At 38.1% G+C, this 26,630-nt stretch overlaps 6 protein-coding genes across 13 annotated transcripts; 4 read left to right on the top strand and 2 right to left on the bottom strand.

Annotated features, from left to right (window-relative positions):
- Positions 1-6: 6 nt before the first annotated feature.
- Positions 7-4,220, top strand: LOC132198869 (protein AF-9). 3 transcript variants are annotated; one of them, XM_059623141.1, is made up of 7 exons: positions 7-274; positions 339-537; positions 706-883; positions 975-1,213; positions 1,510-1,629; positions 1,693-2,382; positions 2,461-4,220. In XM_059623141.1, exons 2-7 carry the CDS (start codon positions 526-528, stop codon positions 2,965-2,967), a joined length of 1,746 nt encoding a protein of 581 aa, XP_059479124.1. In that variant the 5' UTR covers positions 7-274; positions 339-525; the 3' UTR covers positions 2,968-4,220. The 3 variants fall into 3 exon arrangements, with proteins under 3 accessions (XP_059479124.1, XP_059479122.1, XP_059479123.1); XM_059623139.1 differs by having other exon boundaries at positions 11-274; positions 1,693-4,218; XM_059623140.1 differs by having other exon boundaries at positions 14-274; positions 975-1,198; positions 1,693-4,217.
- Positions 4,221-4,619: 399 nt separating this feature from the next.
- LOC132198624 (mitochondrial outer membrane protein SLC25A46-like) lies at positions 4,620-6,808 on the top strand. Its single transcript, XM_059622750.1, has 8 exons — positions 4,620-4,822; positions 4,972-5,075; positions 5,219-5,397; positions 5,457-5,513; positions 5,568-5,713; positions 5,772-5,908; positions 5,971-6,092; positions 6,175-6,808. Exons 1-8 carry the CDS (start codon positions 4,621-4,623, stop codon positions 6,587-6,589), a joined length of 1,362 nt encoding a protein of 453 aa, XP_059478733.1. The 5' UTR covers position 4,620; the 3' UTR covers positions 6,590-6,808.
- On the bottom strand, positions 6,809-8,649 carry LOC132198623 (DNA ligase 1-like). Its single transcript, XM_059622749.1, has 6 exons — positions 8,504-8,649; positions 8,286-8,438; positions 8,074-8,226; positions 7,937-8,011; positions 7,089-7,876; positions 6,809-7,036 (listed from the first exon to the last, which is right to left on the bottom strand). Exons 1-6 carry the CDS (start codon positions 8,567-8,569, stop codon positions 6,859-6,861), a joined length of 1,413 nt encoding a protein of 470 aa, XP_059478732.1. The 5' UTR covers positions 8,570-8,649; the 3' UTR covers positions 6,809-6,858.
- A 1,242-nt stretch (positions 8,650-9,891) lies between these two features.
- LOC132198878 (E3 ubiquitin-protein ligase Nedd-4) lies at positions 9,892-20,284 on the top strand. Of its 4 annotated transcripts, none has more exons than XM_059623150.1 (17): positions 9,892-10,182; positions 15,315-15,394; positions 15,448-15,529; positions 15,604-15,803; positions 15,862-16,036; positions 16,091-16,221; positions 16,279-16,417; positions 16,561-16,842; positions 16,958-17,014; positions 17,105-17,387; positions 17,499-17,623; positions 17,686-17,915; positions 17,971-18,092; positions 18,151-18,391; positions 18,447-18,675; positions 18,758-18,927; positions 18,985-20,284. In XM_059623150.1, exons 1-17 carry the CDS (start codon positions 10,012-10,014, stop codon positions 19,085-19,087), a joined length of 2,820 nt encoding a protein of 939 aa, XP_059479133.1. In that variant the 5' UTR covers positions 9,892-10,011; the 3' UTR covers positions 19,088-20,284. The 4 variants fall into 4 exon arrangements, with proteins under 4 accessions (XP_059479133.1, XP_059479135.1, XP_059479137.1 ...); XM_059623151.1 differs by lacking the exon at positions 9,892-10,182 and adding an exon at positions 13,765-13,945; XM_059623152.1 differs by lacking the exon at positions 16,561-16,842 and having other exon boundaries at positions 9,893-10,182.
- Positions 20,285-20,491: 207 nt separating this feature from the next.
- Positions 20,492-23,641, top strand: LOC132199213 (sodium-coupled monocarboxylate transporter 2-like). 3 transcript variants are annotated; one of them, XM_059623775.1, is made up of 13 exons: positions 20,492-20,817; positions 21,007-21,166; positions 21,231-21,296; positions 21,359-21,410; positions 21,467-21,534; positions 21,585-21,739; positions 21,792-21,932; positions 21,987-22,095; positions 22,146-22,255; positions 22,317-22,500; positions 22,560-22,646; positions 22,701-23,123; positions 23,346-23,639. In XM_059623775.1, exons 1-13 carry the CDS (start codon positions 20,630-20,632, stop codon positions 23,412-23,414), a joined length of 1,812 nt encoding a protein of 603 aa, XP_059479758.1. In that variant the 5' UTR covers positions 20,492-20,629; the 3' UTR covers positions 23,415-23,639. The 3 variants fall into 3 exon arrangements, with proteins under 3 accessions (XP_059479758.1, XP_059479757.1, XP_059479759.1); XM_059623774.1 differs by having other exon boundaries at positions 22,701-23,641; XM_059623776.1 differs by having other exon boundaries at positions 20,634-20,771; positions 22,701-23,641.
- On the bottom strand, positions 23,431-25,645 carry LOC132199220 (uncharacterized). The gene is made up of 7 exons (XM_059623785.1): positions 25,490-25,645; positions 24,736-24,903; positions 24,526-24,680; positions 24,357-24,474; positions 24,101-24,181; positions 23,887-24,045; positions 23,431-23,828 (listed from the first exon to the last, which is right to left on the bottom strand). Exons 1-7 carry the CDS (start codon positions 25,529-25,531, stop codon positions 23,613-23,615), a joined length of 939 nt encoding a protein of 312 aa, XP_059479768.1. The 5' UTR covers positions 25,532-25,645; the 3' UTR covers positions 23,431-23,612.
- Positions 25,646-26,630: the final 985 nt, after the last annotated feature.

Here is a 26,630-nt window from a genome sequence, read left to right as displayed (position 1 = left end):
CAAAATATACTGGGGTCGAGTTTTATTTTGCAGTGTTTTCTTTCTCCATCCCGTCTAGCCGTGCCACGCCCCCTTCTCGAGTTCACATTAATCGCGTTCGCTTCGGATTTTGCGGCAAATACGAAGACGGCGCATCACGATTAGCCATTGGTAGAAAGACAAATGACGAGCACAAAACAGTAATCAGTAATCTCTCTGGTCGCCCAATAATTTATTTTTGTGTACATCCAGTCGCATGCATCTCGGTTGCTTCACCGCTTCGAGCTTGTGCGAGGTGAGCGTCCCGAATTTCGGGCCGGGAACGCTTGATGGTGGAACGGCGCTTTTTCTGTTTGCAGATTATGCGGGCGCCGAGTTCGTGAGGCAATCCGTGGGTCATCTCGCGCACAGTGGAGGCCAGCAGCTCTGAAATAATGCGTGAGGGAGGCCGCCGAGGTCGGCTGTGAGCGCGAGGAATCTCGCCCAGCATGTGACAAGCCCCCGAATTCGAGTCCAACTTTTGAGATTTTGTGCAAAAATCTCGCAATGGCCTACTCGGTAAAGAAGTGTGCTTTGTATTTCTTCTTACATTGATCAATCGCAGCGTGTTAAAGAGAGATCGAAGGCCATGACAATCGAGTTGCGAATTATTTTATTTAGCGCGTCACACATTTCGGTTGATTAAATTATTGATTACATATAATAAAATCAATTATTAATTTTTAGGACGTCCAAGTTACTTTTGAGTTTGGACACCGGGCGGCCATCAGGACCAAACTAACTCCTGAGGGATACACTCACGATTGGGAGGTGTTCGTGAGAGGAGCCGACGGTGCGGACATCAGTCACTTTGTGGAAAAAGTGGTTTTCTACTTGCATGAGACGTTTCCAAAGCCAAAGAGAGGTGAGAATATTAGCATGTGCACGTCAAAAGTACTTATTAAACAGGATTTTTAAGGAGTCAAAAATAAAATAATTATTTGCTGTTATTTTAGTCATCAAGGAGCCCCCGTACAGCGTGAAGGAGTCTGGCTATGCCGGCTTCAATTTGCTCATCGACATCTACTTCAAGAACAAAGACGAACCCAAGAAATTCAAGCACAATTACGACTTGAACCTACAGTCGACCGGCCCAGCTATTGTCAAAGCACTGAGGGAGAAATACGTTTTCACCAATCCTTCAGGGGACTTTCGCAAAAAGTTGCTCAAGGGTGGAGGGGTGAGTGAGAGTCTCGTGAGTGTCAAATTTTTGTTTTAAGCCCTCGCCTATTAATTAACTAACTGGTGCAAATGCATGCCCAGTGGAAAGGCGTAAGATACAAATTTATTTAGGGAATTCTGCTTTTTAAGTGGTGCTGGTTTGGTTGGATACTTGGAATTTAATAATAAAATAATAGGGGAGAAAGATAACATGTTGAAGTCATTTAAAAATTTCTCAGAAACTTCATTATTTCAGCTCAAAATTATTTAATCCTTTAATTAAATATTTCCTTTGCACAATTATGAAAAAATCTTAAATATATTTTGCAGATTGGAATCGACGCACCTGTTAATGATAAAGCATTTGGAGATGCCACTGGTAAATCACAAAAGTCTTCAAGCTCAAGTCACTTAAAGCCACCACCAGAAGTAGCTAAGAAGCACAAAAAGGTTTAATTTTGATGCAAAAATAGCAAAATTAATTTCCCTGACTGGCTCGTCTTATCTTTGCAGGAGCCTGAGATGAAACCCACTAGCCAATTCTCGGAGCTCTTCGGCGACCCAATTAAAAAGACAAAAGTGTCGCCAGATCCCAAGAAGCACTTGGCAACACCCTCGACATCAAAACCGTCAACATCCTCGGGAGGAGGCAAAGGTCCTATCGTAAAACCCGGCAGCAGCTCTGAGAAGACTTCTTTAAATGATAAGGTGAAATCCGTCACTCCTAAGGAAGAAAAGAAGGAGGATAAAAAACGTGATAAGAGCAGCAGCAAAGAAAGTAGTGATAAGAGAATGGCCAAGCCATCGAGTCCGTTGACCACTGTGAAGGTCAAAGAGGAGGTAAAAGTGAAAGAAGAGCCGGCGGAGAAGAAGAAAAAGGACAAGAAGTACAAGGACGAGAAAGAGACCAAGATCAAGTACCCACTTGTCGAGAAGCCCTCCAGCGACAAGTTGGACAAACTTGTGAAGGACAAGGAAACAAAGAAGTCACCAAAGCCAACTAGCAGTCTTAGTTTACTTGAGGAGAAAATGAGGCACAGGGAGCCGGAGAAGCAGCACAAGAGCAAACACAAGAAGAAAGACAAGGAGAAAAAGGAGAAGAAGTCTGAGGGCAAGGACAAAAAGCGCGAGCCGAAAGCGCGCGATGAAGCCAAATTCAAAGAGCCGGAACCACATTCACCGAGTCCGCCAGCTCCCACGAAGGTGAATATTGACAAGCCTTCACCTTCATCTCAAAGAGAAAAACCAGTCAAAAACCCTCTCTCAACCCTTTTTGCCCAGCTCTCTGATGAAGACAACAGTGACTCAAACAACTCGATGTCTGGCGACGAAGACATGGAGTTCCCTATGGCGAGGGTAAAATCGGAGGAGCCTCCTCCGAAACGAGACACTGGACCAAAAAAGAGGGAAGTTGACAAGAAGAGCAAAAAGGACGAGGAGAAGAAGCGGAAGAGAAAAAGGAGCACCGACTCCGACGAGGAAGTCGAGCCCCCAGTCAGTAAGAAGGACTCTTCGTTGAACAGTCAGGACATGCTGCCTCCTCCTCCACTTCCGATCAACAACTCGAGGGACGAGTTTTCAGACATCACACCAGAATACGAGTCAGAACTTCGCGAACTGCAGCGGAAGATCATGAATTTGGACGATGATCACGAGTTGCAGAGATTGGTCAGTTTGATCACGGAAACGGGCAAGTACGAAGTCACCAAGAAGACTTTTGATTTTGACCTGTGTACGTTGGACAGAAGTACGGTTACAAGACTGCAGGACTTTTTTAGAGCGTTATGATGAACAAGTTGACGAAATCTTCAGTGTGCTAGTGGCGAAGTTCATTATTTTTCTCGGTTTGCCGTTGTCAAAGACACCTGCACGGGGCACAATTATTTATCTGAAGGTGCAATAATTTGTTCCAATAGTGCCAAGTGGAGAATCTGATTTGAAAATTAAATTATTCATATATTAAAATGATTCGTTGCCCGCGCAGGTGTGCTTTGCGATCGCAAGCGGCTCATTTTAATCTCCTAGAACACAAGCTCAGTGTTGTCTTGCCATCCTGTGCCATCTTATGCTCCCCCCATCGATCTGTTAATGCCGTAATATAGCAATGCATGGAGAACATTCATTTTAATTTGTAAAGAATTTTGTTAAGTTTGAGTGGAGAGACCTGGTGCTCATCCAGTCTCTGTGTAATTTGTTTGCTATTTAAAATTGGTGTCATCGTAGATGTTTAGGTCACAGAAAAGGCCACGTTGTGCGCAGATGAGATGATTAAGATCTTGGAATGATTGAATTTAAATTTACGGTTGTGATCAATCATGTAGCTGTGGGTTTGAGGTTTGCATATTTGGGTGCATTTGATAAACACTGTAAATAACTATATCACACAAATCTGTACATTTCATGAGATGTGCGAAGATATCTTTGAATTTATTTTTTGTCGACATCATCGTAGCTCCCAAACAAATGCAAAAAAGAGCCATATCAGTATTAGGTGAAAATATCCTCTCTTCACAGTGCTAAAGTCAAACAAAGAAATGTAGTTGACATGATTAAAGTAAGTGATTCTGTGTGAGTGTGCATACAGTCATTAGCTTGATACTCCTGAAACTATTTTTATATTTCTTCTGATGTTCAAAATCGACCGTATCAATATGAAAATCATCATTTTTTACCTCAAAACTTAGCAGCCGGCATTGTAGGGTGAGCGAGCTGTTTTTTTTTTTTTTACATCTGGATTTTTACAAGACTTATGTTTTTTCTTGTAAGTTACAAAAAATATTTTCTTCTGATAAAAGCGTCATTTTAACTTAATTTTAATCGACAATATACTTCAAAACACATATTGTGTGTTGAATTATTTAAATTTGAGTGTGATTTTTTTTATTTCATGATTTTTGTTGTTGAAAAATTGACTTTTCAAAATATTTTACATGTCTTGAATAAAATTTGTACACAATATACTGTAGATTGTACTTGCTGAAATATGAATTTCAAGAAAAAATCTACCATTATTATAAAATAAAGAGCGGTATTTAAAATAATATATAAAATGATGATAAAAATGATTATTATGAAATAAATCATGTTCATCGCTTATTAAATTATAACATTTATTTTCATTAAGAGACCTAAACACAAGCATGCCTGTGAAAATTTAAAAAAAAAATGTTTAAGTATTATAATATAATGAAAATTAATATTATTAATTTTGTCAACTTTCCAGAAACTATTAATTTTATTGAAAACTGTTTTGCATGGAACTAATAATCTTAAATTTTAATCTTAAGTGACTTAAGTCCCACGTAGCGCACAAACTATAATTTTTAACATTTTATTTTTGTGTGGTCCTTGTGAAGAAGAACATTTAAACTTTTTCAACCTTTAGCGCGCTTTTGATTCGGCTCGAGAGCGCTTACTTTCAAAAATTCGCTCAGCTGCAACATGGCGGGCATCGACGACTATCAAATGTATTTGGCTCATCAGTTATCGCAGGAACAACGCGAAGAATGGGAAAAGAAACTCGAGCAGGACAGACAGCAGGACCGAAGGCCTCGCAACCTTCGTCTGCAGACGCAAACCTCGGCCTCTGCCAGGCAGCAGCTTCTGCAAGAGGTCGCACTTGCAGAGGCCGAACTTCAGGATGGTTGGTTTTGCGCTTCAGAATTTCAAAATAAATGGGTTTTTCCAGTCGACAGCTTTGGCATAATAGAAAATCCACTATATTTCTCAAGCAGCCTTAATGTTATTTTTATAAAATACTATCATTATATTCATTTTATTTTATGTCTGCAGATTTGGAAGTGAAAAGATACGTCGGCATTGGAGTCGGATGGGCTAGCTTGATTACGGAGCACTTACTGAGCCACCCATTTGTTGTTTTGAGACGTCAGTGCCAGGTAAATTTTTATATGAAAAAATAAGAGCATTTTATCAAAAAAATTATAATGAATACGTTTTTGTATTTTATTGGCTAAAAGAAAGTGATGCAATTTAAAATTATAGGAAAATTGGGAAGATTTTCATGTTGAAAATGTTACAGGTCCATAGCAGCTCCATCCGCTACCACCTTGTTCCTCTCACCCTGATTCCCGTCATAATAAGACTGCACCAACGCCAAGGAATCACAACCCTTTGGAAAGGAATTGGAAGTGTTCTTTTGATACGAGGAGTAAATTTGGCGATCGAAGATGTCATTTCGAAGTTTACCCCTTGGCCAAAGTAGCATAAAATTAAGCTTCTCAAAATATAATTTTTAACAATGACTTTAAAACTTTTAGGGAGATTACAGCCAACAGCTCGTTGCGATCCTTGGGCCAACACATTTTGCTTAAATGGTTAGAAATATATATATTTTTTAAATTAATGAATAATTTGATTTTTGATTTCAGCATAAGTTTTGCAATCGTCACACCCTTTTACTCCGCAAGTCTGGTGGAAACGGTCCAAAGTGAAATTGCTAGTGAGCGGCCAGGAATATTTGACGTTTTTAAAGAAGGGGCCTGTAGACTATTGAGCTGGGGAAGCCCTCAAAATGGTACACCAAATATTAAACAAAAAAAATTAAAATCAAGAATGATATTTTCTTTTTTAAGGCCGAATGCTTCCAGTTTGGGCCCTTGTTGTGCCTACGGTCACATACTGCGTGCTGAAGTATTTGTTCGGCATGGTTGTTCAAGGAGCAACAAGCAGGATTCTTCAGGTTACTCAGAAAAAGGAGCAGCGCAGAAGGGTAAAAACATAACAACTCAGAGAGAATTTTGAGAACTGAAAACTAATGTTTATTTTTAACAGGGTGCGTTTCCTAAAGATCTCATCAACCAGCCTCCCAACCAGGATATTGAGTTGGCCTCCTGTTTGGTTCGGGACATTGCCTCCGATCTACTATTTTATCCCTTTGAAACTATTCTTCACAGGTGAAAAAACATTTAAATCATTAAATTTTTCAATTATATTAAAAAAAAAAATTATTTTAATTTATTTATTTTAAAATTATAGATTGCACCTTCAGGGCACACGAACAATTATCGACAACCTCGATTCGGGTTACGAGGTGACCCCCATCCTATCCAGCTACCTTGGAGCCAAAGATTGCCTAGAGACTGTTCAGCAAGAGGAAGGGGTCGCCGGTCTGTACAAAGGGTTCGGAGCCATGCTGCTCCAGTACGCAGCACACTTTGCTGTTGTCAAGATCACGAAACTTGTGTTAACCGAGCTCACTGTTCTTCTGCGATCCTCCAAAGCAAAACAAGACAGCGTTCCGCCGCCCTCACAGGGCCCTCCCTCTGTCCAAATAAACAGGGGCTATCCCGGAACTCCGACCGGCTATCCTGGCACTCCCCAGTATGCCGAGCCACCTAGAACGCCGTACGGATACTCCAATGACGAAGTAAAGTACTTCTACCCTGAATAGACTTTTTCAGACACATCATCTTTGATTATTTGGCCATCGCAACTAGTCCGTTGGGTTTTAAGTTTTTGAGAGCTGTGCTCGGTACCTTTTGGCAACTTTGGGAGATTTAAACTGTTTGGCTATAGAAGACAATTTTATTGTAGACAAGCAGTTTTAAAATGTAAATATTACTTTAGGATATCCATTTTAAGTTGTTGAAATAAAGTTCCATAATTCATTTACAAAGTTATGTTTATTTTGTCTGAACATTAATAGGAATTTTAGAAAATTCAATCAAACTTAATTTTCTTGTTTGTCGGAGTGGTGGAAATTTGAATAGCACTCTGCTTCCTCTTTGCCTCCCACGAAGGATGGAGTTTTTCTGCCTCCTGTGAAGGTGGTCTTTGTTTCTCTTGGTAATCTCCACTTTTATTTCTTCTCTCAATGCCCAATTTTCCATTCTTGAATCTGTAATTATTTTCATTAAAAAACAAATCGATTGAAATTTTTTTCACCTTACCCTTTTCCCGAGTCTCGAGGTTTAGGACTCTTCTGCCCCTTCTTAGCATTGCTATGCAAATCTCCAAATGAGGATCTTGTTCGTTCATTCAGTTCCTTGTTTCGAGCGTGGTAAGTTCTGCTCTGGTACGACTTGTCATTGTACTCCTCTTCACTGCTCTCGGATTCATCCTTCTGCACTTCCTCGTCGCTCGAAACTTCCAGGCCATCGGATGACAAGAAAAACGAATCTTTTTTGCCTTTATTTTCGACACCATTTTCTTCAGCAACAGTACCATGAAAGAGTTGCTCCAAATCTTGCAGAGTTTCTAGTTTCTTCACAACTGCAGTTGCCACTTTGGGCTGCACAGGACTTTTCTTGCAGAATTTCAATAAGGGACTCTTGATTTCTACAGCTTCTTCTACGAGTTTCTGTTTCGGTGTTTTTGGTTTGGCTTCTTTTATGTCCTTCTCAATTTTTGTGCTTGACGGTATTTTGTTGGAATGTTTTAAATCAATGATGTCTTCTTTTTTCTCGTCTGGTTCATCTACTTTTTTCTCAACTGATTTCACAGCTTTTTCCTTCTTGGAAGATTCCGCACGTTTTGATTTGGGTTTCTTGGTTCTTTTGTCAGCTTTGGGCTTCCGCTTTCGGAATTTCCTCTTCTTTGTTACTTTTGCTTCGGGGCAGAATTTAGAGGCAGCTTCATCCCAGCCGTCGTACTTAGCTGCTATTTCTGTAATGTACTGACGCAATTTAGCTTCAATTGCAACTCTTGCCATGGCTTTTTGTTTTGTATTGCTGGTGCTCTGGAATTTAAATTAAATATTTAAAAAAATTAAAAATTATACACATTTTTAAAATCTTACAGAACTCAGGACAGTTTGGCAAGTCTTTAAGTCATTAGTGATGGCAAATTTCACAGCATCCTCAACTCCAAGTCTCTGAAAAAGAATAGAAAAAAATAACATTTTTAGTGAATTTTTGCAAAGCTTTTAAATCGAACCTTGATTGCTTCCATGCTCTCGAGCTGGAGATCTGCTCTCTCTTTGTTTTTAGGATCTTTGTCAACTTGACTTTGCAGTTTCCTTGCTTTGCGAATTAACGATTGAATAATGTGAATTTTACACACTTTGGCAATTTTCTTCAACTTGGAAATCTACGAAATAAATTTATTAAAGAAAAAAAAAAAATATGTAATTTCTAGAATAAAATTACCTCCACAATCAGCTGCTGGTCTGTAAGCGTTCTGGCATTAATTTTCTCTTTCTCTTTAGACTTTTTAGGCTTCGTTTCTGCTTCAACACTAGCATCATTTGAATCAGATTCTCCACCGGAATCCGTCTCCTCGTCCATGCTTTCTGCAGACTCCTGCAAAATGCGCGTTCGCGTGTCATATATATTTCCGTCGCTATTTATTTCTCTGATCGACTTACCTCGACGTCAGAAGAGATCTCCTCATCAGAGGAATCCACCTCATCCACCTTTCCCTTTTTCGCCATGCTTAATTTGAGGAAAATTAACCACGATGATCCAAAAAGCCGTACTTTGCAATCGAGAACCGCGTGGATTTGTTATTGTTTTTCCCCCACCACTCTGCGGCCATCGATGGATGGAGCAGTGGCGTATTCAGGAGCGTAGCCAATGAGCGTTGGGGGATTAAAAGGGCTAAATTTAAGGCGCCAGTATGCACATTCGGTAATTTGCTGTTGGAAGTTGGAAGTAATAAATAAAGGCATTAAAATAAATAAATTTATTATACATTAACACTCGAGGAGATGATCATGGAAATGAAGAGATCGTTTTTTTTTTTTTTTTTCAAAAACAAAACGGCTCTGTTTCAATCTGTCTGCAACCCTATTTCATGAGCAAGAAAATGTAAAAAAAAATCACCAAATTGGAAAACCAAATTTTTAACAACAACAACAAAATCAAACAAAATTCAAGTACCAACCAATTTCATGAGCAAAATAGATTGGTTGGTTTTTTTTTAAAATTTATTTTTGATAAAATGTTGTTTTTAAATTTGCTGATTTTTTTGGTATTTTTCTTGCTCATGAAATAGGGTGGAAGACCATGACCGAAACTGGTAAAGCCATTTGTTTTCGAATAAAAACCATTTTTGCAACGAGGAATAAGCCAGAGTGTTCTTCAATTCCATTTAAGACTTTTGTCATTACTTTTAAAGAGACTAAAATTAATAATATTTTTAAACGTTTTTATTTAACAATTGATTATATTTTTTATGTTTATATGACATGTTTGAGATCAAGGCTTCACTTTTCCTTTCTTCTTATTTTCTTCTTCACATACTGGCGGCAATGAAAACTGACAAGAACATGTTAGTATGTCACGACTATTTTCTCACAGTGCATATAAGTGCATTACATCAATTTATTTGTTAAGTAAAAATGTAGGCAAAATTCACGGCCAGCCAAATCAAAGAATTACATTGAATGCTCATGTTATTATTAAATCTTTAATTCAATAGTTTCAATACTTTTTTACAACCTTATATGGGCTTTTGCACCGTCCGTGAGGGATAATTATTGTGTGACGCGCGCGAATCGACCCCGCGATTTCACATCCCTCTGCATGCGTAACAAGCTCAAAACATAACACCTTCTCTCTCCAACACCCCCCGACACTTTTTTCACCTTTCGATATAGCGTGCATTTACATTCGAGTGGGCGAATATAATATATATAATTGCACAGGGCCATGTGCGCCGACGCCGCGCAAAGCAGACAGAACACGCAGCAGCAGCGGAAAATAAAAAGAATAAAAATACACGACTGTGTCGGCTGCAGCGGCGGAGCAGCGCAAAGTGTCGCAGTCGACCAGCCAAACTCGAGCAGCATCCACGTCGGGCAAAATGAGACAAATTTCGCGGCGACTCGATTATAATTAGCAATTCGGGGACGCATTTTATTTCGTTTGCAGCATGGAAGTGAGTGTCGTCGAGCCGACCACCTACCCAAGTCCGATCGTCTCGCAGGAGAGACGAAATTCCTCGTCGTCCACGCACCGATCTCGGAACAACTCGTGGTCCCGCAGGAGACCCAGTCTGCTCGGCTGGAGAATCCCGGTCGCGCAAATCCGCGAGTACGGACCGGTGAGCAGGATTATATTATTATTATTTTGCAAAAATGCATCCATGTATTATAATTATTTCGCGCAAAACAAAGAGTTAAGCACTTGCGGGGCGTCCCGCAGTCTGTCCGCAGGTTATATAAAAACCTTATATACGCGCGACCGGCGGATGTTCCATAACACTTTCCGAAAGGGCAGGCAGCGCTCGAGCTTTTGTCTTTCGTCATCCCTTCTCGGCAAGAGCCGCAATTTTTTCACCTCCATACAAAATTCCCTTCTGCTGCAATTGTTGGGCGTTTATTGAGCGGTATAAAATCTCTCGTGCATAGTTTAGTATTGATTTTTGGCCAAAGTCCGTCTGCATAGTTTTTTGTTTAAACTTGACATAGTATTGCTGAATGCTTAGTTCGTGATGAGCATATGCTTGTGGTTTTATTTTAATTTATGCGCTTTGAACATACTAGGCTAATTATAAACAGCTCATATCGTGTGTGTTTGCATTGCGGCCCCGACTTTGCTCTGCTCCGTGTGCACGATACGCGCTAGTCCCTTAATAAGCGTTCGTCGCCGAGCTCTGTTGTGCTCCGAGACTCGCGGAATGGGGAAATAATTGAGTTAGCGAAATAAGTTAATTACCGTGCGTCGCTGGAGGTTTTATAGGTAATTAGAACGTGAATTTATCCGGATTTTCGCCACCTATTCTCATTTCGAATCTAACAAGACCTTGAAAATTTATTGTTACAAAAAAACTTTAATTAATAATTTAAATTACCTATTTTCTTGTTGTGTTTATTTAATGCTCGGATTAAATTTTTTTGTTCTAATCTAAATTAAACCAACGATAAAATTTTTTGTTTTTTTTCAGTTTTAGTTACATATATTTAACTTATATCATTAAATAAACCGTTAATACTTTATAAATAAAATTAATTATTATTAAAAATTCCAAAATCCACTGAATATAAGTAAATTGATCTTTCAAGGAAGAATTTTTAACAGAACAATATTAAAAAAGAATTAATTGAAGGGAATAATTTACCCAAAACTACGGCAAAATATTGACAATGCTTCTTTTTATTGTGTTATTGTTGATCCTATTAATCTAGAGAGCGTGTTCTAGTCTAGTGATCCTATTATGTTTGGTGTCGAAGTGTTAACAATAATTTATAGATATTGCAGATTATTGTTGCAAATATTTCGTATATCGGTTTCTATGCAAAGACTATAAAAGTTTCAAATATAAAAACGGCAGTATTGTTTATCACACGCCATAAAATATTTAGAGCATTACATGGAAAAATACACGTATGTTCTCTGTATGTGACCGCACAAAAATTCACAAAAAACGTAAAAGCATTTTATCTTCACAGACGATTATGTTTTATGACTTTCTCTTTTTGTTATCTATATATTTTCTTCAGGGAAAACGAGCTGCATTTTTACGAGTCCTCCGTAAATGTGTCCTACATTCAAATTTTTAAGTCGGCTGGATTTTTCTGGTTATAATTCTTGCTTTCTGGTGGATCAGATTTTCAAAAGCTTAACCTCTGTAAATAATTATTCTTTCTTATCAGTCAAATAAGTTGGTACAAAAGTCAAAATGTGTTTCATTCTGATTTATTTTAGTGGATTTTTATTGGGTATTAATCGAATTCTTTTTTCTTATTTTAGACAATATAAATATTCAAATTATTTTATTATGATTTTATCAAATGTAATCAATTTAATTGAAATGAAAGGAACTAAAGAGAATAGGTTTCTTGATCTCATAAAACATTATAATTAAATTTATTTTAAATGAAACACACAACTTATGTTAAAATGGGTTAAAATCATTTCTTGGCTAAATTTACAAATATATTTTTTAAATATTTAATTCCCCCCTTCTTTTTACATATTTAAACAAAATATTAGTTTGAGCACAAGGAAGGTCATTTTGATGCAGATGGAAAAATTTTATAATTTGCTTTCACAGAGAGAAAATAAAAGCGTTATGCATGTTATATAAAACGTGCACATGAAACATCTGCTGATAACGGGGTGTCTTGTTATAATATATGACTTGGAAACAGAAGCTCATGGTGGAGTAACAATAAGATGTCGTTAATTTTCTCTCTCCTACGCGCAACACACGCCCAAATATAGAAGTGCGCCGAGTCTAATAAGTAATACACAATGTACTTCTTACGCCGCGCACCGCAATAAGAATTGTTCGTAAAAGAGTCCTTGGTGACGACAAAATCGCACCACAGTAATCCTGCTACGTCATACCCCTGTCAGTGTGCCAAAAGCAGAGCGGGCGCTAATTGAATCAAGAAAAGTCTCGCGCATTGTTAGAGGTCAAAATGCAAATTTTAAATCAACAAAGTAGCAACAAAATCATATAAGGCGAAACTTTTTTTAAATTTTCCAAATTTAATTAATTTTTAAATATAAATTATTAGTATTCTTTAATTATTTATTTAATTTTGAATTAAATTATTTTTGTATAGTAATTATCATCATTATTTAATTTTTATTATTATTATTAATTTTTGAACACTATTTGTGTGAGAAAAAGGAATTGTTGGACAAACCGGCATTATTTTTTTTATATGCCAATATTTTCAACAATTTGTTTTATGTTCTATGTAAATTTTTTGTAGGCGAATAAACAACATATTAATATGGATCAAGAGAGAAGGAGAAAATGATAGAGCAGTATAAAAAATATTGCATTGAAAATTTAGCATTGTCATAGGATTTCAAGTCAGCAAAAAGCTATTTCACGGCCTTCGTTCTTTCAAACAATGACATTGTTTATTTTGTTACCCTTTTTTTGCTATGCATACAACGTTTTACACACAAAAAATTAAAAATAAAAAAAGTTGCAAAAAATTTTGAGGGTCAAAAATAAATAATGCGAAATTATTTATCACATAATTTCATTTCTATTTTTTTTTTATATAGCGTTATAAAGGAGCTTTTAAATTTTAAATTTGATTTATTAACCGATTGATAGAAATACTAATAATAATTTGATGAAAATTGGTGTACAACTTCTCCTACCTATTGGTACCCCAGGACGGCCATTAATTTTTGCCCAATTTTCCTTGTTTAATTTTTGCCACTTAAACTCCATGTAGACCATGTATAATTTGTATAATTTGAATTACATTGGAGAAATCAGATGTAGGCAAATTATATACACAGAGGACGCTTTTGTTGCCTACATTTGATCGATTTTAACATGCGTTTTAATGGAAACTACCCTCCCTTGTGAAATTGGGCAACTTTTGATAGCCATTCCAGAACACCCAAGGGTAGTGCAAGTTGCATACCAACTTTCAACAAAATCGGCGTAAGTTTCGAACATATGGCATTTTTCGCGCCAAAAATCTCCCTTAATTTCAAGATTCTGGACAAAGAAACTTTTCGGGACGATTTTCTTTTCTACCACTGCAAAAAAACCTTAGAAAATCAATGAGGTCGGGCGTATATTTTCAGGGCGACACGAAAGGGTGGCCGGGCAGTGCGTGCGTCGGGGTTCGATCGGGCAACCACGCACGAGAGTGGCACTCTCGAGTGGTGTGTGTGGCGGAGGTGGGAGTGGCATACGTCAGAATGCGAATGAATTGAGAAATTCGCCTGAAGAGAGCTGCTGCTGCCGTCGCTGCGTTGATAATGGTCTCGGAGTAAGAAGTGGTGATAAAAACGCCCAATTGCGGACGGATTAATGCGAAATCGCGGCTGCCGTCGGCAAAATGGCTCTTAGTCGGCGCGAGTACGGATTCAAGCCGAGAACGGTGAGCGACACGGCCTTTATATTTTGCCATTTCTTGCTCTACTCGTAATGTTTACGGCCGAACGAAAGAATTGTATCCCTTGAGGTGTGGAGAATTCAAGGCCTCGTCCTAGAACTTTTGCAATCGGCAGATAACGCGATTAGGCCGAACGTCTTTTCGGGAACGGGACTTTTCGGCTCGCTGGCCGATTGACGGACAGGACAGGTGACAAGGACAGGGGCGCTTCCAATTCACCTGCCTGCACTTGACACGCTTTTTTTAAACCTTGTTAAACACATACATAGACGGTGAATAACTCGTTTCGCATTTGCGTCAGACCGACTCGACGGTCAATGGCGATGGCCAATTATTCTTTTTTATTAATCTTTCTTGAATATAATTTAATATCGAGTTGATTTATTTAAGATTTTCGTAGCCAGGTCGTAAATCAATTTTTATGTTCTTGTTGTATAATCAAATTATCAGGGACTCTTGCGTAATGATTCAGCTGATTCACTTCATTTTCAAAATTCGACTTGATTTAATTCAGTTGATTGTGTTTTAACCTAAATCACGAATGCCGTTCCTTTTAAGGTGGCTAATAATTGGAAGTTGCGAATTTTGACCTTCGCTTCATTTGTATGCATTAATTCAGCAAAACTGACTGACTGAGGAGTGATGTCAGCAGCCAGAAATACGCACACACAAAATATCTTGCTTTTATTTTGTTTTCAATTGCGGTTTCTCTTGCAACGAGGAAAAAGAAAATCAAGATAATAATGGTGGAGAAGGAAAAAAACAAAGAAATTATCTTTTCACCAACGATTTTCCACTTACGTCAATTCAGTCTGTTCATTTAAACTCATTTCAAAATTGTCATGTAAAGAAATAAAATATTTGATAAAAATTGTCCTTAAATTTTTCTGTTGATTTCCAGAATTTCTTTAATTTTACTTTACATTTTAAATGCAATTTTTCTTCTTTCTATAAATTAAAAGATCATATAATTATTAATTTTCCCTTTTTTGGCTACGTCAAGATTAGTAGGAAAAAGTTGCATCGTTGCAACTTTGAAACTGTCAGTGGAAGGTCAAGTTAACAGCGATAAACACTATTTCTGTTTTGCTAGCGCTAAATTTAATAATCCAAGAGTTTTTTACGTCCCCCTCTTTCTCAGTGCCAGTTGCATTCTGAAGTAAATAATAAAAAAAAATGCAGTTGGTATGATTCACCCTCGAGCCAGTGCGCAAAACTGGTCAGAAAACGGTGCAAATCTAAACAATTTTTTAAACCTTGTATTCGTTTAAACTTCCTCAATTTCCCCCAATTTTGTGCGACCGTTTTCTGTATTGATTTAATTACTTATGAAATTTTCAATTTTGTTTCTCAGGCGGATGAATTCACACAAAGACTGCGGCTGCGTGTCGTGGCAGGTCACAATCTTGCCAAGAAGGATATTTTTGGAGCCAGGTGAGAGATAAAAATTGATTAAATTCAGAGACCAAAACCATCTTTTGTTTTAGTGACCCATATGTCAGAATAGATCTCAACACACTCGAGGGCGATGAGACCATCGACTCTGTCATGACCAGAACGAAAAAGAGGGTAAGCGACCTGAAAACTACTTTCTGGTGTTAAATCTTAAATCATTGTGCTGAAATCTTGTTTGTTTTGCGCAGACTCTTGAGCCACAGTGGAACGAGGAGTTTGTTTTCAGAGTGAAGCCTTCGGAACATAAATTAGTGCTGCAGGTTTTCGACGAGAACCGACTGACCAGAGACGACTTTCTCGGCGTAGTCGAACTTCCTTTGCAAAACTTGCCCAAAGAGCAAGAGGGCCGCATTATTTTGTCCAAGCAATACATTCTAAGACCCAGAAGGTTGTAAAAAAAGTTAAAGTTAATTTGTAAAATTTTAATGATTCAATTACAATTTCAGTGCCAAGTCTAGAGTAAAAGGTTTCCTAGAAATTTACCACGCCTACATTCGAGAGGCCAGCGCAGGGAGCACAGACGAGGAGGAACCTTCTGCAGCCGAGGGAGAGACCGGCTGGGAAATGGTGGACTCGATAGCGTCAGCCAACACAACGGGGTCCGTTGAGACTCCTGCACAGGTACTTGGGACAAAAATTAACAAAAAAGAACATAATGTGATAAAATAATTTCAGCCGGTGAATGTTCCGAACCAGGAGCAGTTGCTGCCGCTTCCTGCTGGTTGGGAAGAGAGACAAGACGCCAACGGCAGGACCTATTTTGTTAATCACAACGCCAGATCGACCCAATGGGAGCGCCCCACACAGTAATAACTTAACAATTTTGTGTAATTGAAAAAAAAACTTATATTTGCTACTAATAGGGAGGGCAACATAGCAGGCGAAGTGAATGTGACGCAGCATGAGAGAAGTTTAGAGTCGGCAGCGACGGAGTTCCAGCGCAGATTTCACATCAGTAGAGACGACCTCGAATCAAATAGAAGTTCAGGGTCTTTATCTCAGGTATGGTTTGATTTCAACTTTTATGCATGTTTCTTTTGAGAAATTTTAAACACTGGACTGCTTTGGTTGCACTTTCTTTTGAACTAATGTGCATGACTTGCACTTTATTTTTCGCATGCTGCATATTCTTTGTGAATCTTAAGGAGGATGATCGATCTGACGGTGAAATCAGTGATGACGGAGTGGACGGCGATGAAAGTGAATGTGGCGAGCAATCGCCAGAGGTAGAGGACGAGGACTTGATCATCGAAGATTATGATCCTCCCGCGTCTCCAGGCCCGGAGCCAATCGAGCAAGGCGTCGAAGTGGTTGCCGAGTCAGACTCGCAATCAGACATTGCAAGTGCTTCAGGCGACAGACGTGAATCTCTGAATGATTTCGGACTGGCCAGGTTGATGCAGACTGACGGAGAAAGTGAAGCTGAGGTGACGGGCCTGTGCATGCTGCAATTTAAAAATCCGCTCGTGCTTGCTTTTTGCCTTGAATTGCATTGTTCATTTGCATTGCTTATTTGTTTTGATTTTTCGTTTGTATCTTCAGGGCGATACAACTGATGCTGGAAACAATGAAGCCCGTCCGAGAAGCGACTCTGAAGCAGTAAGTTTCTCTGATTATTTTATTGAAATTCATGAAAAGTTAACAATTTGATATATTAAAATTAATAAAAAATATATAATTTTTTTTTAGGTCCAGGTTCCAACTGAGGCAAGATTACAAGCCTTGGGCCTCACTTCGGAAGGGATGCCTCCTGGCTGGACAATGCAAATGGCTCCCAACGGCCGCGTTTTCTTCATCGACCACAACGAGAGAGCAACAACCTGGGTGGACCCTCGAAGTGGCCGGGCCAGTCCGATGCCAAACCAAGTGAACAACCCTGCCATCAAAAAGCCTGAGGACGAACTGGGTCCCTTGCCTGAAGGTTGGGAGGAGCGGATTCACACAGACGGACGCATTTTCTTCATTGATCACAGTAAGCACATAATTACTTTCTCCATGACCTGCGTCAGAAATAATATTCTGTGCAATTTACTGTTGCGTAACTATCGTGTCGTGTGGTAATTTTATACATTAATTCCCTTAGACACAAGGACGACGCAGTGGGAAGACCCAAGACTGTCGAACCCTAATATAGCCGGGCCTGCCATTCCTTACTCAAGAGACTACAAGAAAAAATACGACTACTTCAAATCACAGTTGAAAAAGCCTGTAAGTTCAGTTAAGCTTTTTTTTAAATAATTTTTTACTATGGTTGGTAATTAAATTTTCAGAACAATGTACCTAACAAATATGAAATCAAAGTACGCCGATCACGCATCCTAGAAGATTCATTCAACGCCATCAGTAATGTCAACAGAACTGATTTGCTCAAGACAAAGTTGTGGATAGAGTTTGAGGGAGAGGTTGGCTTAGACTACGGAGGTTTAGCACGTGAGTGGTTCTTCTTGCTTTCGAAAGAGATGTTCAACCCCTACTATGGACTTTTCGAATATTCTGCCATGTAAGTGATTTCCTAAAAGAGAAGCAATTCAAATATTAAAAATTTTTAATTTCAGGGATAATTACACTCTCCAAATCAACCCATTCTCTGGCCTTTGCAACGAAGAGCATTTGAACTACTTTAGGTTTATTGGTAGAATAGCTGGAATGGCTGTTTATCACGGGAAACTGTTAGATGGTACTTTTGTGCAAAGATAACCAAAAAATCAGACCGTTTAATTGATTTCTCTTATCAGCCTTCTTCATTCGTCCATTCTACAAAATGATGCTGGGAAAGCAAATTGACTTGAAAGACATGGAGAGTGTGGACTCTGAGTATTACAATTCGTTGCTGTGGATCAAGGAAAACGACCCATCGGAACTGGAACTCACGTTCTGTGTCGACGAAGACAGTTTTGGTCACACGTCGCAACGAGAGTTGAAACCAAACGGAGCAAACATTGCTCTCACAAATGAAAACAAAGACGAATACATTAAGTAAGGCGACCTATTCTCCAACCTGAATGAATTACTAATTAATTTATTCTTCCAGCCTTGTCATTGAATGGAGATTTGTAGCCCGAGTAAAAGAACAAATGCAAGCCTTTCTGGAAGGGTTCAGTGCCTTGGTGCCGCTGAACTTGATCAAAATTTTTGACGAGAATGAACTGGAGCTGCTCATGTGCGGCATTCAGCACATTGATGTCAAGGACTGGAGGCTGAACACCCACTACAAGGGTGACTACCATCCTAATCACTTGGTTGTGCAGTGGTTCTGGAGGGTGAGTAGTAATAAAATAAATTAATAAGAAACCTTTAGTTCAAGTTGGGAAAGGGAAATAAACTAATTAATTATTTCCGCAGGTTGTGTTGTCTTTCAACAATGAGATGAGAGCTCGCCTTCTGCAGTTTGTGACAGGAACATCAAGGGTGCCAATGAATGGCTTCAAAGAGCTTTACGGAAGCAATGGACCTCAACTTTTTACCATTGAGAAGTGGGGCTCTCCGGAAAATTATCCCCGAGCTCACACCTGGTAATAATTTAAATTTTAAATCATTTAAATGGTTTATTTAAAATTAATTTTTTTTAGTTTCAACCGAATTGACCTGCCTCCATACGAGTCATACCTGCAGCTACGAGATAAGCTTGTCAAAGCAATCGAAGGTTCACAAGGTTTTGCCGGAGTCGACTAGAGATCGAGGCCACAATCTTTCACCTTGCCGTGATGCTTGCCCACTTTAACTGTTTCGATTGATTTCAAACGTTTCGGTGTTAAATTGAAAACAGCCTTGTAAGACAAAAAAAGAGTTTTGTTTGCAAGTCGGGACAATTTTCAATATCAAACTATATTAAAAACCAAGACAGACCTAGAGGCTAACAAAACTCGGTGGTGATATCAAGAGATTTTTCATATTTGATGAGAACATAGTAATATTTGTGTTGATTGGGCAATGCTACAACAACTGTGATTATTTGATTTACCTGTTTTTATGGATATACTGTAATGTTAAAATTATATTGTGTAAAGAATCCTTCCACAATCCTCATTAAAAGAAGACATCAGATGTCCTGTCAGTTATAGACCTCCCCACAGACCATCCAGCAAATCCCCCAACACAATCTTATACCTAAAGTTTCTTACATTACGCTAAGGCTGGTATATTGATGGTATTGTTTACTGAAAAAGTCTTATGCTGTGACTTGTTAACAAAGCCAGTGTCCAAATTTATGCAGTCAGAATCATTCTATATATAGAAAGTGCAAAACATTTACTCGCCGCTATTTTAACTTTTAACACTTCAAAATTTTCTGTCAAGAAAAAAACTTGCATCTTTAACTTTTGGATACTTATAATCGTCGCTTATTCTTGTCATCACTATATTTCTTTTACCTAAGTTGCTGATGCATGATCGTCTTGTATTTCAAATTTTTTGCGTGTGAATTCTTTTGTAACATTTTTAAATAATATTGAGAATTTCCCCTATTTAAAAAAAAAAAAAAATGACCAAAATCATAATTAACCCATAAAATATTTTACAACAAGATTGGAACTTTTCAAGCATTCCCTATTGGATTTGAATTTCACTTTTAAGCAGCGCGGAGAGACCACGAGTATTAAAATCATGCGTATTTCCGTGCTGAATTTTGCCGAAATTTACTTTGGATTTTAATTTATAGTTTTTTTTAACTTCTTATTTTTCAAAAGAACAATTTAGTCTTTTTCATGCAAACACATGAATTTTAAACATTGTTTGTATCGCTCGCAAACATAATTATCAAGACGAGATCACTGCTTTACGCACGAATTTGTGCTTGCTATGTAAATATAAATGATTTATAATACCTCGTTATGATATCAACTAAAAACAATAAAGAAAACGAAAAATTAACATTTCGTCTGATTCCAATAAAAACCTTAAACCGATTCTGAATTCCGTTTTGTTATTTTAGTCAGAACAAAAAATAGATTTCCATTCCGCTCTAATGCAGTAAAATCAGTTTTTGTTTACATCTCGTGGTGCTAGCACATGTGTGCGATTCCTTCTGAATTTCTCAACGCCACTTGGACCAAAATAGCCCGTATTAAGAAGCGCGGGGCTCCTCAGAGCAGCGCGGCGCCTTCGGAGCAAAACGCGGAGCAGCACCTAATTTTTGCAGTGTGTCGGTGGCCTTGGCGTGGAAGGCCCATTATTTACACTAAATTGAGCGTTAGTCTGCACTTCTGACCATTCGTCATGGGCACGCAAGTCGGCATCTTCAGCACGATCGACTACGCGCTTTTTGTTGTGTTGATGCTCGCCTCGTCGCTGATCGGCGTTTACTTTGGATTTTTCGCCAAGAAGAAGCAAAATAGCCGCGATGAGTACCTCGTCGGCAGTAAGAACATGTCATTTTTCCCTATCCTCATGTCACTCATTGCCAGGTACATTTTTTTATTATTCATAATCAAACCATTCATTAAAAAAATTAATTAAAAAAAAATCATTATTTTTATTTTTTGACGAAAACCGGTGAATTTAGGCAACCTGCTAGGCATCCGTGTCGCGCAGGTTGCATCATTTTTTTATTACGCCAACGAAAGCAGGAACTTTTAATTTGATTTTTTTTTTAGCGCAACATCTGGTGTCACTTTATTGGGAGTGCCGACGGAAATCTACACCTACGGCACCCAATACGTGATGCACGTTTTCACGGAAGTTTTAGTTTGCGTGGTGACCGCTTGGCTATTTGTGCCCGTCTACTACAAACTTCAAGTGGCAACCACGTACGAAGTATATAATTCGGAAAATCGTGTTTTTTGATGTAAATTTAAAAAAATTAATTTAATAATTTCAGTACTTGGAGCTGAGGTACGGAAAGTCCGTCAAGTACGTTTTGTCGGGAATGTATTGCATCTTTACTGTAAGTTGGAATATATCATAGTTTTTTTTTAAGAATTTTAATTTGATTTTTAAATTATGTAGAATTTATACACTCCAATGGTGGTCTACGCACCCGCACTTGCACTGAGCCAAGGTAAAAATAAAATATTTAATACTAGCTATAAAAATTATGTTTTCAAATAATTTCAGTCACTGGAATAAACATTTACGTGATCTCCACACTCACAACGTGCATTTGCGTTTTTTACACTTGCGTTGTAAGTTTGATTATAAATTCTTAAAATATCAATATTTATTTCTCATATAGGGTGGATTTCGGGCGGTTGTTTGGACGGACACTTTGCAAACATTTGCGATGATAATTGGGGTTGGAGTCGTGGTTGTCTTGGGCACCATCGAGGTTGGCGGAGTGGGGGAGGTTTTCCGAAGGGCAGACGAAAGCGGCCGACTCGTCTTTTTCAAGTAAAATAAAATTTCCCGATTAACTCGATTTTATCTGAATAAAAATTTTCAGCATGGATCCAAGTCCTTTCGCTTACTACACATTTTGGAATGTGATCGCTGGCGGATTCTTTGGGTGGTTGGCGGGGATGGCGAGCAACCAGGCGGCTCTGCAGCGCTGCTTGGCCTTGCCGACTTTGGAAAAAGCTCAACGGTTTTAAAAATTACTCTAATAACTTCCAATTAAAAACGTGTGAATTTATTTCAGAGCAACAATTATCACTTCTTTTGGTTCGGCACTCTTTGTGCTCTTCAGTGTTTACACGGGAATTACTCTATACGCAAGATATCAAGATTGTGACCCGTTAGTGTCGGAGGTATTCAAAAATATATAAATGCAAAACTCAAATTAATTTTTACTCCATAGCAAATTTCAAAAATGGACCAAATCCTGCCACTGTTCATCGCCGACATTGGCGGTTCGATTCCTGGGATTGCGGGCATCTTTGTGGCTGGAATTTTCAGCGCTGCTTTGAGGTTCAAAACAATTCATTCAGCCGGTAAATAAATATTAAAAGATCTTTATATAAAATTTCAGTTCACTCTCAACAACGTTAAATTCGGTTTCTGGAGTTTTTCTTAACGACGTGATTAATCCTATGCTTAAGGAGCCTTTGAGTGAGAAGCACGCGAGCTGGGTTTTGAAAGGATTGGTCTTGGTGTTTGGACTTTTGGCAATGGGTCTCGTATTTATTCTTCCCTACCTTGGAACGATATTCCAGGCAAAATAGAAAGTTTGCTGCAAAAATAAATAATCATTTTCTACTCCAATTTTTTAAAGGTTACGAGAATTTTAGGTGGAGTGACCGTTGGCGCGCGACTTGGAATATTTTTGTTCGGAGTTCTTATTCCTTGGTTCAATGAGAAGGTTAGTTTTGCGTTCTAAATTGCAAATTTTTTGTAAATGTTATAATTAAATTAGGCTGTGATAACCGGTGGAATTACAAGTGCCTTGCTGATGTCAGGCATCATCATCGGCAACGGCCGCGCCATCGCGTCCAAGGACTTGGTTTGGCCCAAAATGCCAATTTCCGTCGAGGGCTGCGACTCGACGCTCGTCTCGCATCTCAACACGAGTTACATTTACGAGTCGGCGTACTTGGACGGGGTCAACAACGACGTTTTCTGGCTCTTCCGCATCGCCTACAGAAACAACGTGATGATCAGTTTTCTCATCATGACGGTCGCCACGTGCGTGGCGTCGTGCTTTTTCGGGACGAACGACCCCAGGGACATGGACCACGACCTTTTCAGTCCGTGCATCAGACGGTTTTTGCCGGCGTCCAGGCTGACGAAGCAGGACAAGCAGGTGACTTCAAGTGAGGGGGAAGAACTTGAAGAACAGGTAACGAATGAAACTAATTCTAAGATTCTATTTCGAAGACCAGACGTACACAATTTTTTTCCTGGATTAGAAGACGGCTCGAAACAGACACAAATTTACCACCTCCAATCAAGAATATAAAATAAATCAAAATCTTATATACAAATTTGTTTAAAATGATGTCATTAATTAATTAGTACTATTGCGATCGTGATAAAAACTCCGCCCAAATTTAAATTCCAGACGGATAATCCTAGTTCTTCTAAAAATGACCTGCCAACCAGAAGAATATTTACCGAATCCGCGGTGTAATATTGAGGAACAAAAGTTTGATCAAAATCATAATATATTTATTTGTGCTCTTAATAAATGAAGTAAATATAAGATTATTATATAAGAAGCCTTGCATTATATTAATTAACCTAAACGTGCATGAAGTTAATATTAGTCAGACTCATAGTGTAACTTATTGATTGTAAATAATGATAAGCATAATATTTATATAAAAGTTTAAAACTCGGCGGCATCTTTTCCGGCGATTCCCGGGAACAGAACGCGCATGGCCTCGTAAGAAGCCCTGGAGTCGTTGATGGTCTTCAGGAGGGTGCTGGTGACCATGGTCATTTGACCATTGATCTGTTCACCCAAAAGCTTGACGTTGGCTGAGATGGGAGCGACGGCGTCAGAACCCACAAGCCTTTTTAGGTCCTTTTCGATGAGTTTCCACTGCAAATTATTTTATTATATTTTTTGTCTCCGAATAAAAATAAGTGCGCTTTCTTGCCTCGTTTTTCATGTAAATGGCAGCATTGTAAAGGTCTCTCTTCTGCTTGTTGAAAGCCTTGAAAATGGCCATCATGTCGTCAGACACGTCCTCGCGATTATTGCCCAGGTCGCCCAGTTGGTAAGAAATCAGACGGAGGATTTCGGCAATGTCGGAAATCTTTTTTTTTAAGAAATTATTTCCCGTAATGAAATGGAAAGAAATATAATCCAACCTGGAGAGAAAATTGCTTTTCCAATTCCTCAGCGAGTTTCTTAACCGCAACCTTCACAGCAATGAGCTCTTGCTTGTGGGACTAAAGGACATTTTAAATTTAAAAAAAAAAAACTTTGACCTCTTTTTACTTGAAAAAATTATCAGTAATAGACAGAAACAATAAATACTTCACGCTAATCACAACCTCAATATCAAGTAATGTGATTTGCTTCTTATCTGAATTTTTGTATTTGAGAATTTTAGTGACAATTTACCTTCAAATCGTTCACTTGAGTCCTAATTTCGGTGATAAGATCGCCACCGTCTCCATTCATGAACTCAATCGTATCAGCAACGTACGTGCGCAGATTCACCACAGACAAACCCTCCGACCTTTGAACCATGATTAATGAATAAATTATTATAATTAATAAGAAAAATCACCTCATGGCGAGAAGGAAATCCCAGGTTTCAGGGACAACGTTGTGCTGGACGGCAAGTTGCTCAATGTCAGGGGCCATGTCGCGAAGAGCCAGGAAATCCTCAGCCATTTGCTTCCTTCCGTAGAAATAGCAACTGAAGGCCATTTCTTCGAAGAACTATAAAAATTCATAATTTTTGGAATTTTCTTCAATTCTTAAATTTTTAATTTACATCAGCAAGGCATCGGGCCAAGTCGTCGGTGGGCTTTGAGGGCATTCGAGCCAGGCCAGGAGGCAAATCAATGAGACCGCTTTCCAGGGCCATGTTCAGCATGGTGAAGCCTGGCATGTTGAGGTCGCCCTCGGGTTCTAACGGGGCCTGGATGGGGCTGGCAAGCGCCTAGAAATACATATTTTTTACCAAAAGAAATTTCAGCAACAAATATAAAATGATTAATTTCGATTGAGATAAAAGAACACTGCTTTTTTTATCTTACAAAGGAATTAATTAATTCATTTGATCATGTCAGAGTTGTTCGAGGCGGTTTTCTTTGTATATTTAAATGTTAAACACCCACGTCAAGAGGTGCTTGATAACACTTGTCGACACCTTGTAGATTGACGAGTGCGAATTTGATGTGTTTCAGTGATAAGCAGTGATTTCTCGTTGACGCGCACATTTTCACGCAAAACTCGATTTTAATTGCGAAATGGTGACGAAATTTCTAAAGTATGCACAGATTTCTTTAAAATGATATGAAATATAGAAGAAAAATTACAAAACGAAAAAAATGTCTCCAAAGAAATAAAGAACACGCTTAAAAAAAAAATGCATTAACATTAAATGAATAATTCTAGATTTTTTTGATTTTTATAATATAAAAATATTAAATATTAATTTATAAAAATCCATTTTAAATAAATCGTTATACTTTGTTCGCTTAAAATTACACAAATTGCAATTATGCAAATGTTAATTAACTTACCTGTGCAAGGCACAGAGCAACTAGAGCGACGGCCGCCTTCATTCTCTGTATTCCTGTTGGTATAGCAGTTCGCGGACACTTGGATTCTTCTTATATACGAGCGTTGCGACGTTATTTTTATCTCAAGTGGCCGTTGACGACGTTGGCGAAACTCATAACGTTCGCACCCACAATAATTATTGGAAATTACAGCGTCTCGCATGCCTCATTTGACAGCTCAAGGGTCGCTGATAAAACTTGAATTTGCGCGAATCACGTTTGCGTTGACGGATTAATTTGGCGCACACACAACCGTGATTGACAATTGACAAGCTTTGGCAAAAATTGTGACATTAGAAGAAGCAGATTAGTTCAGAAAATTAGATTATCTGCAAAACTAGCATTCCAAGTATATCCGTACCCTTGACTAAATTATAATAATTAATTAGTATTTGTAATAATATTTGTAAAAATTGAATTTTAAGTCAGGTTTTCCTCGGTGGATTTAGTGAGTTGTTTATTGTATAAGAAAAACAATTCCTGCTGTTTTTCTTAAACAATAAAAAACTCACAAAACCCATCAAGAGAAAGCTTACTTTAAATTCAAATCACCATGAATCAACCCTCGATCGTGAAATTCTACTACAAAATATTATACTAACTTTAATTTTTATGAGATAATTACATTTTTAAATTTAATAAATCAATTTAACACGCCGCAAATGTTTCATAAAATGTTTTCATCCAAACTTTTATCAATCATTTATTATTTTGAGTAAAAATTATGTTTAGAATAATTATACAATTAATTAGTTATAAAGCGAAAAAAGGGATTAACCTTGTTGATTTTTATTTTTAGAATTAAAAAAAAACAATACGCTTCTTCTAGTTTATTTTACACTTCTGTGACCCCTATTAAATTTTTCAGCGCATTGGCTCATGAAATAGTGCGAATAATTGGCAATAATCTTTTTATATTATTATTACAAATGTTATAATTATTGTTTTTTTTAAGGGTGGACAAAATCGCAAAAGGAAGTCGATCACATGAGATCATTTCCGATATTTTTATGATCTTGGAAAGCAATTTTAATGATAAAACTACAAGAAAAACTGTCAATGTCTGGTTATTTAATAGAGAAATTTTCTTAAACAAAGACCT

Source organism: Neocloeon triangulifer, unplaced genomic scaffold (assembly GCF_031216515.1).
Source record: "Neocloeon triangulifer isolate White Clay Creek 2 clone unplaced genomic scaffold, ASM3121651v1 ptg000013l, whole genome shotgun sequence".
NCBI lineage: Eukaryota > Metazoa > Arthropoda > Insecta > Ephemeroptera > Baetidae > Neocloeon > Neocloeon triangulifer.
This window is presented reverse-complemented; position numbering and strand designations above follow the sequence as displayed.

Bases quoted from the DNA above. Each gene is read 5' to 3' on its own strand.
- LOC132199213 (XM_059623774.1), top strand. From the start codon at position 20,630: ATGGGCACGCAAGTCGGCATCTTCAGCACGATCGACTACGCGCTTTTT. The intron at 21,535-21,584 runs GTAAGTTTGATT...TTTCTCATATAG, and splicing joins GCGTTTTTTACACTTGCGTT to GGTGGATTTCGGGCGGTTGT. The intron at 22,256-22,316 runs GTTCAAAACAAT...ATAAAATTTCAG, and splicing joins ATTTTCAGCGCTGCTTTGAG to TTCACTCTCAACAACGTTAA.
- LOC132199220 (XM_059623785.1), bottom strand. From the start codon at position 25,531: ATGAAGGCGGCCGTCGCTCTAGTTGCTCTGTGCCTTGCACAG. The intron at 24,475-24,525 runs GTGATTTTTCTT...CATGGTTCAAAG, and splicing joins GATTTCCTTCTCGCCATGAG to GTCGGAGGGTTTGTCTGTGG. The intron at 23,829-23,886 runs GCAAGAAAGCGC...AATAATTTGCAG, and splicing joins CCATTTACATGAAAAACGAG to TGGAAACTCATCGAAAAGGA.
- LOC132198623 (XM_059622749.1), bottom strand. From the start codon at position 8,569: ATGGCGAAAAAGGGAAAGGTGGATGAGGTGGATTCCTCTGATGAGGAG. The intron at 8,227-8,285 runs GTAATTTTATTC...TTTATTTCGTAG, and splicing joins ACCAGCAGCTGATTGTGGAG to ATTTCCAAGTTGAAGAAAAT. The intron at 7,037-7,088 runs GTAAGGTGAAAA...AAATAATTACAG, and splicing joins CCTCGAGACTCGGGAAAAGG to ATTCAAGAATGGAAAATTGG.
- LOC132198878 (XM_059623150.1), top strand. From the start codon at position 10,012: ATGGAAGTGAGTGTCGTCGAGCCGACCACCTACCCAAGTCCGATCGTC. The intron at 10,183-15,314 runs GTGAGCAGGATT...TTTGTTTCTCAG, and splicing joins AAATCCGCGAGTACGGACCG to GCGGATGAATTCACACAAAG. The intron at 15,804-15,861 runs GTTGTAAAAAAA...TTACAATTTCAG, and splicing joins TACATTCTAAGACCCAGAAG to TGCCAAGTCTAGAGTAAAAG.
- LOC132198624 (XM_059622750.1), top strand. From the start codon at position 4,621: ATGGCGGGCATCGACGACTATCAAATGTATTTGGCTCATCAGTTATCG. The intron at 4,823-4,971 runs GTTGGTTTTGCG...TTATGTCTGCAG, and splicing joins AGAGGCCGAACTTCAGGATG to ATTTGGAAGTGAAAAGATAC. The intron at 5,398-5,456 runs GTAGCATAAAAT...TAAAACTTTTAG, and splicing joins AAGTTTACCCCTTGGCCAAA to GGAGATTACAGCCAACAGCT.
- LOC132198869 (XM_059623139.1), top strand. The intron at 1,214-1,509 runs GTGAGTGTCAAA...TATATTTTGCAG, and splicing joins GAGGGGTGAGTGAGAGTCTC to ATTGGAATCGACGCACCTGT. The intron at 1,630-1,692 runs GTTTAATTTTGA...TTATCTTTGCAG, and splicing joins TAGCTAAGAAGCACAAAAAG to GAGCCTGAGATGAAACCCAC.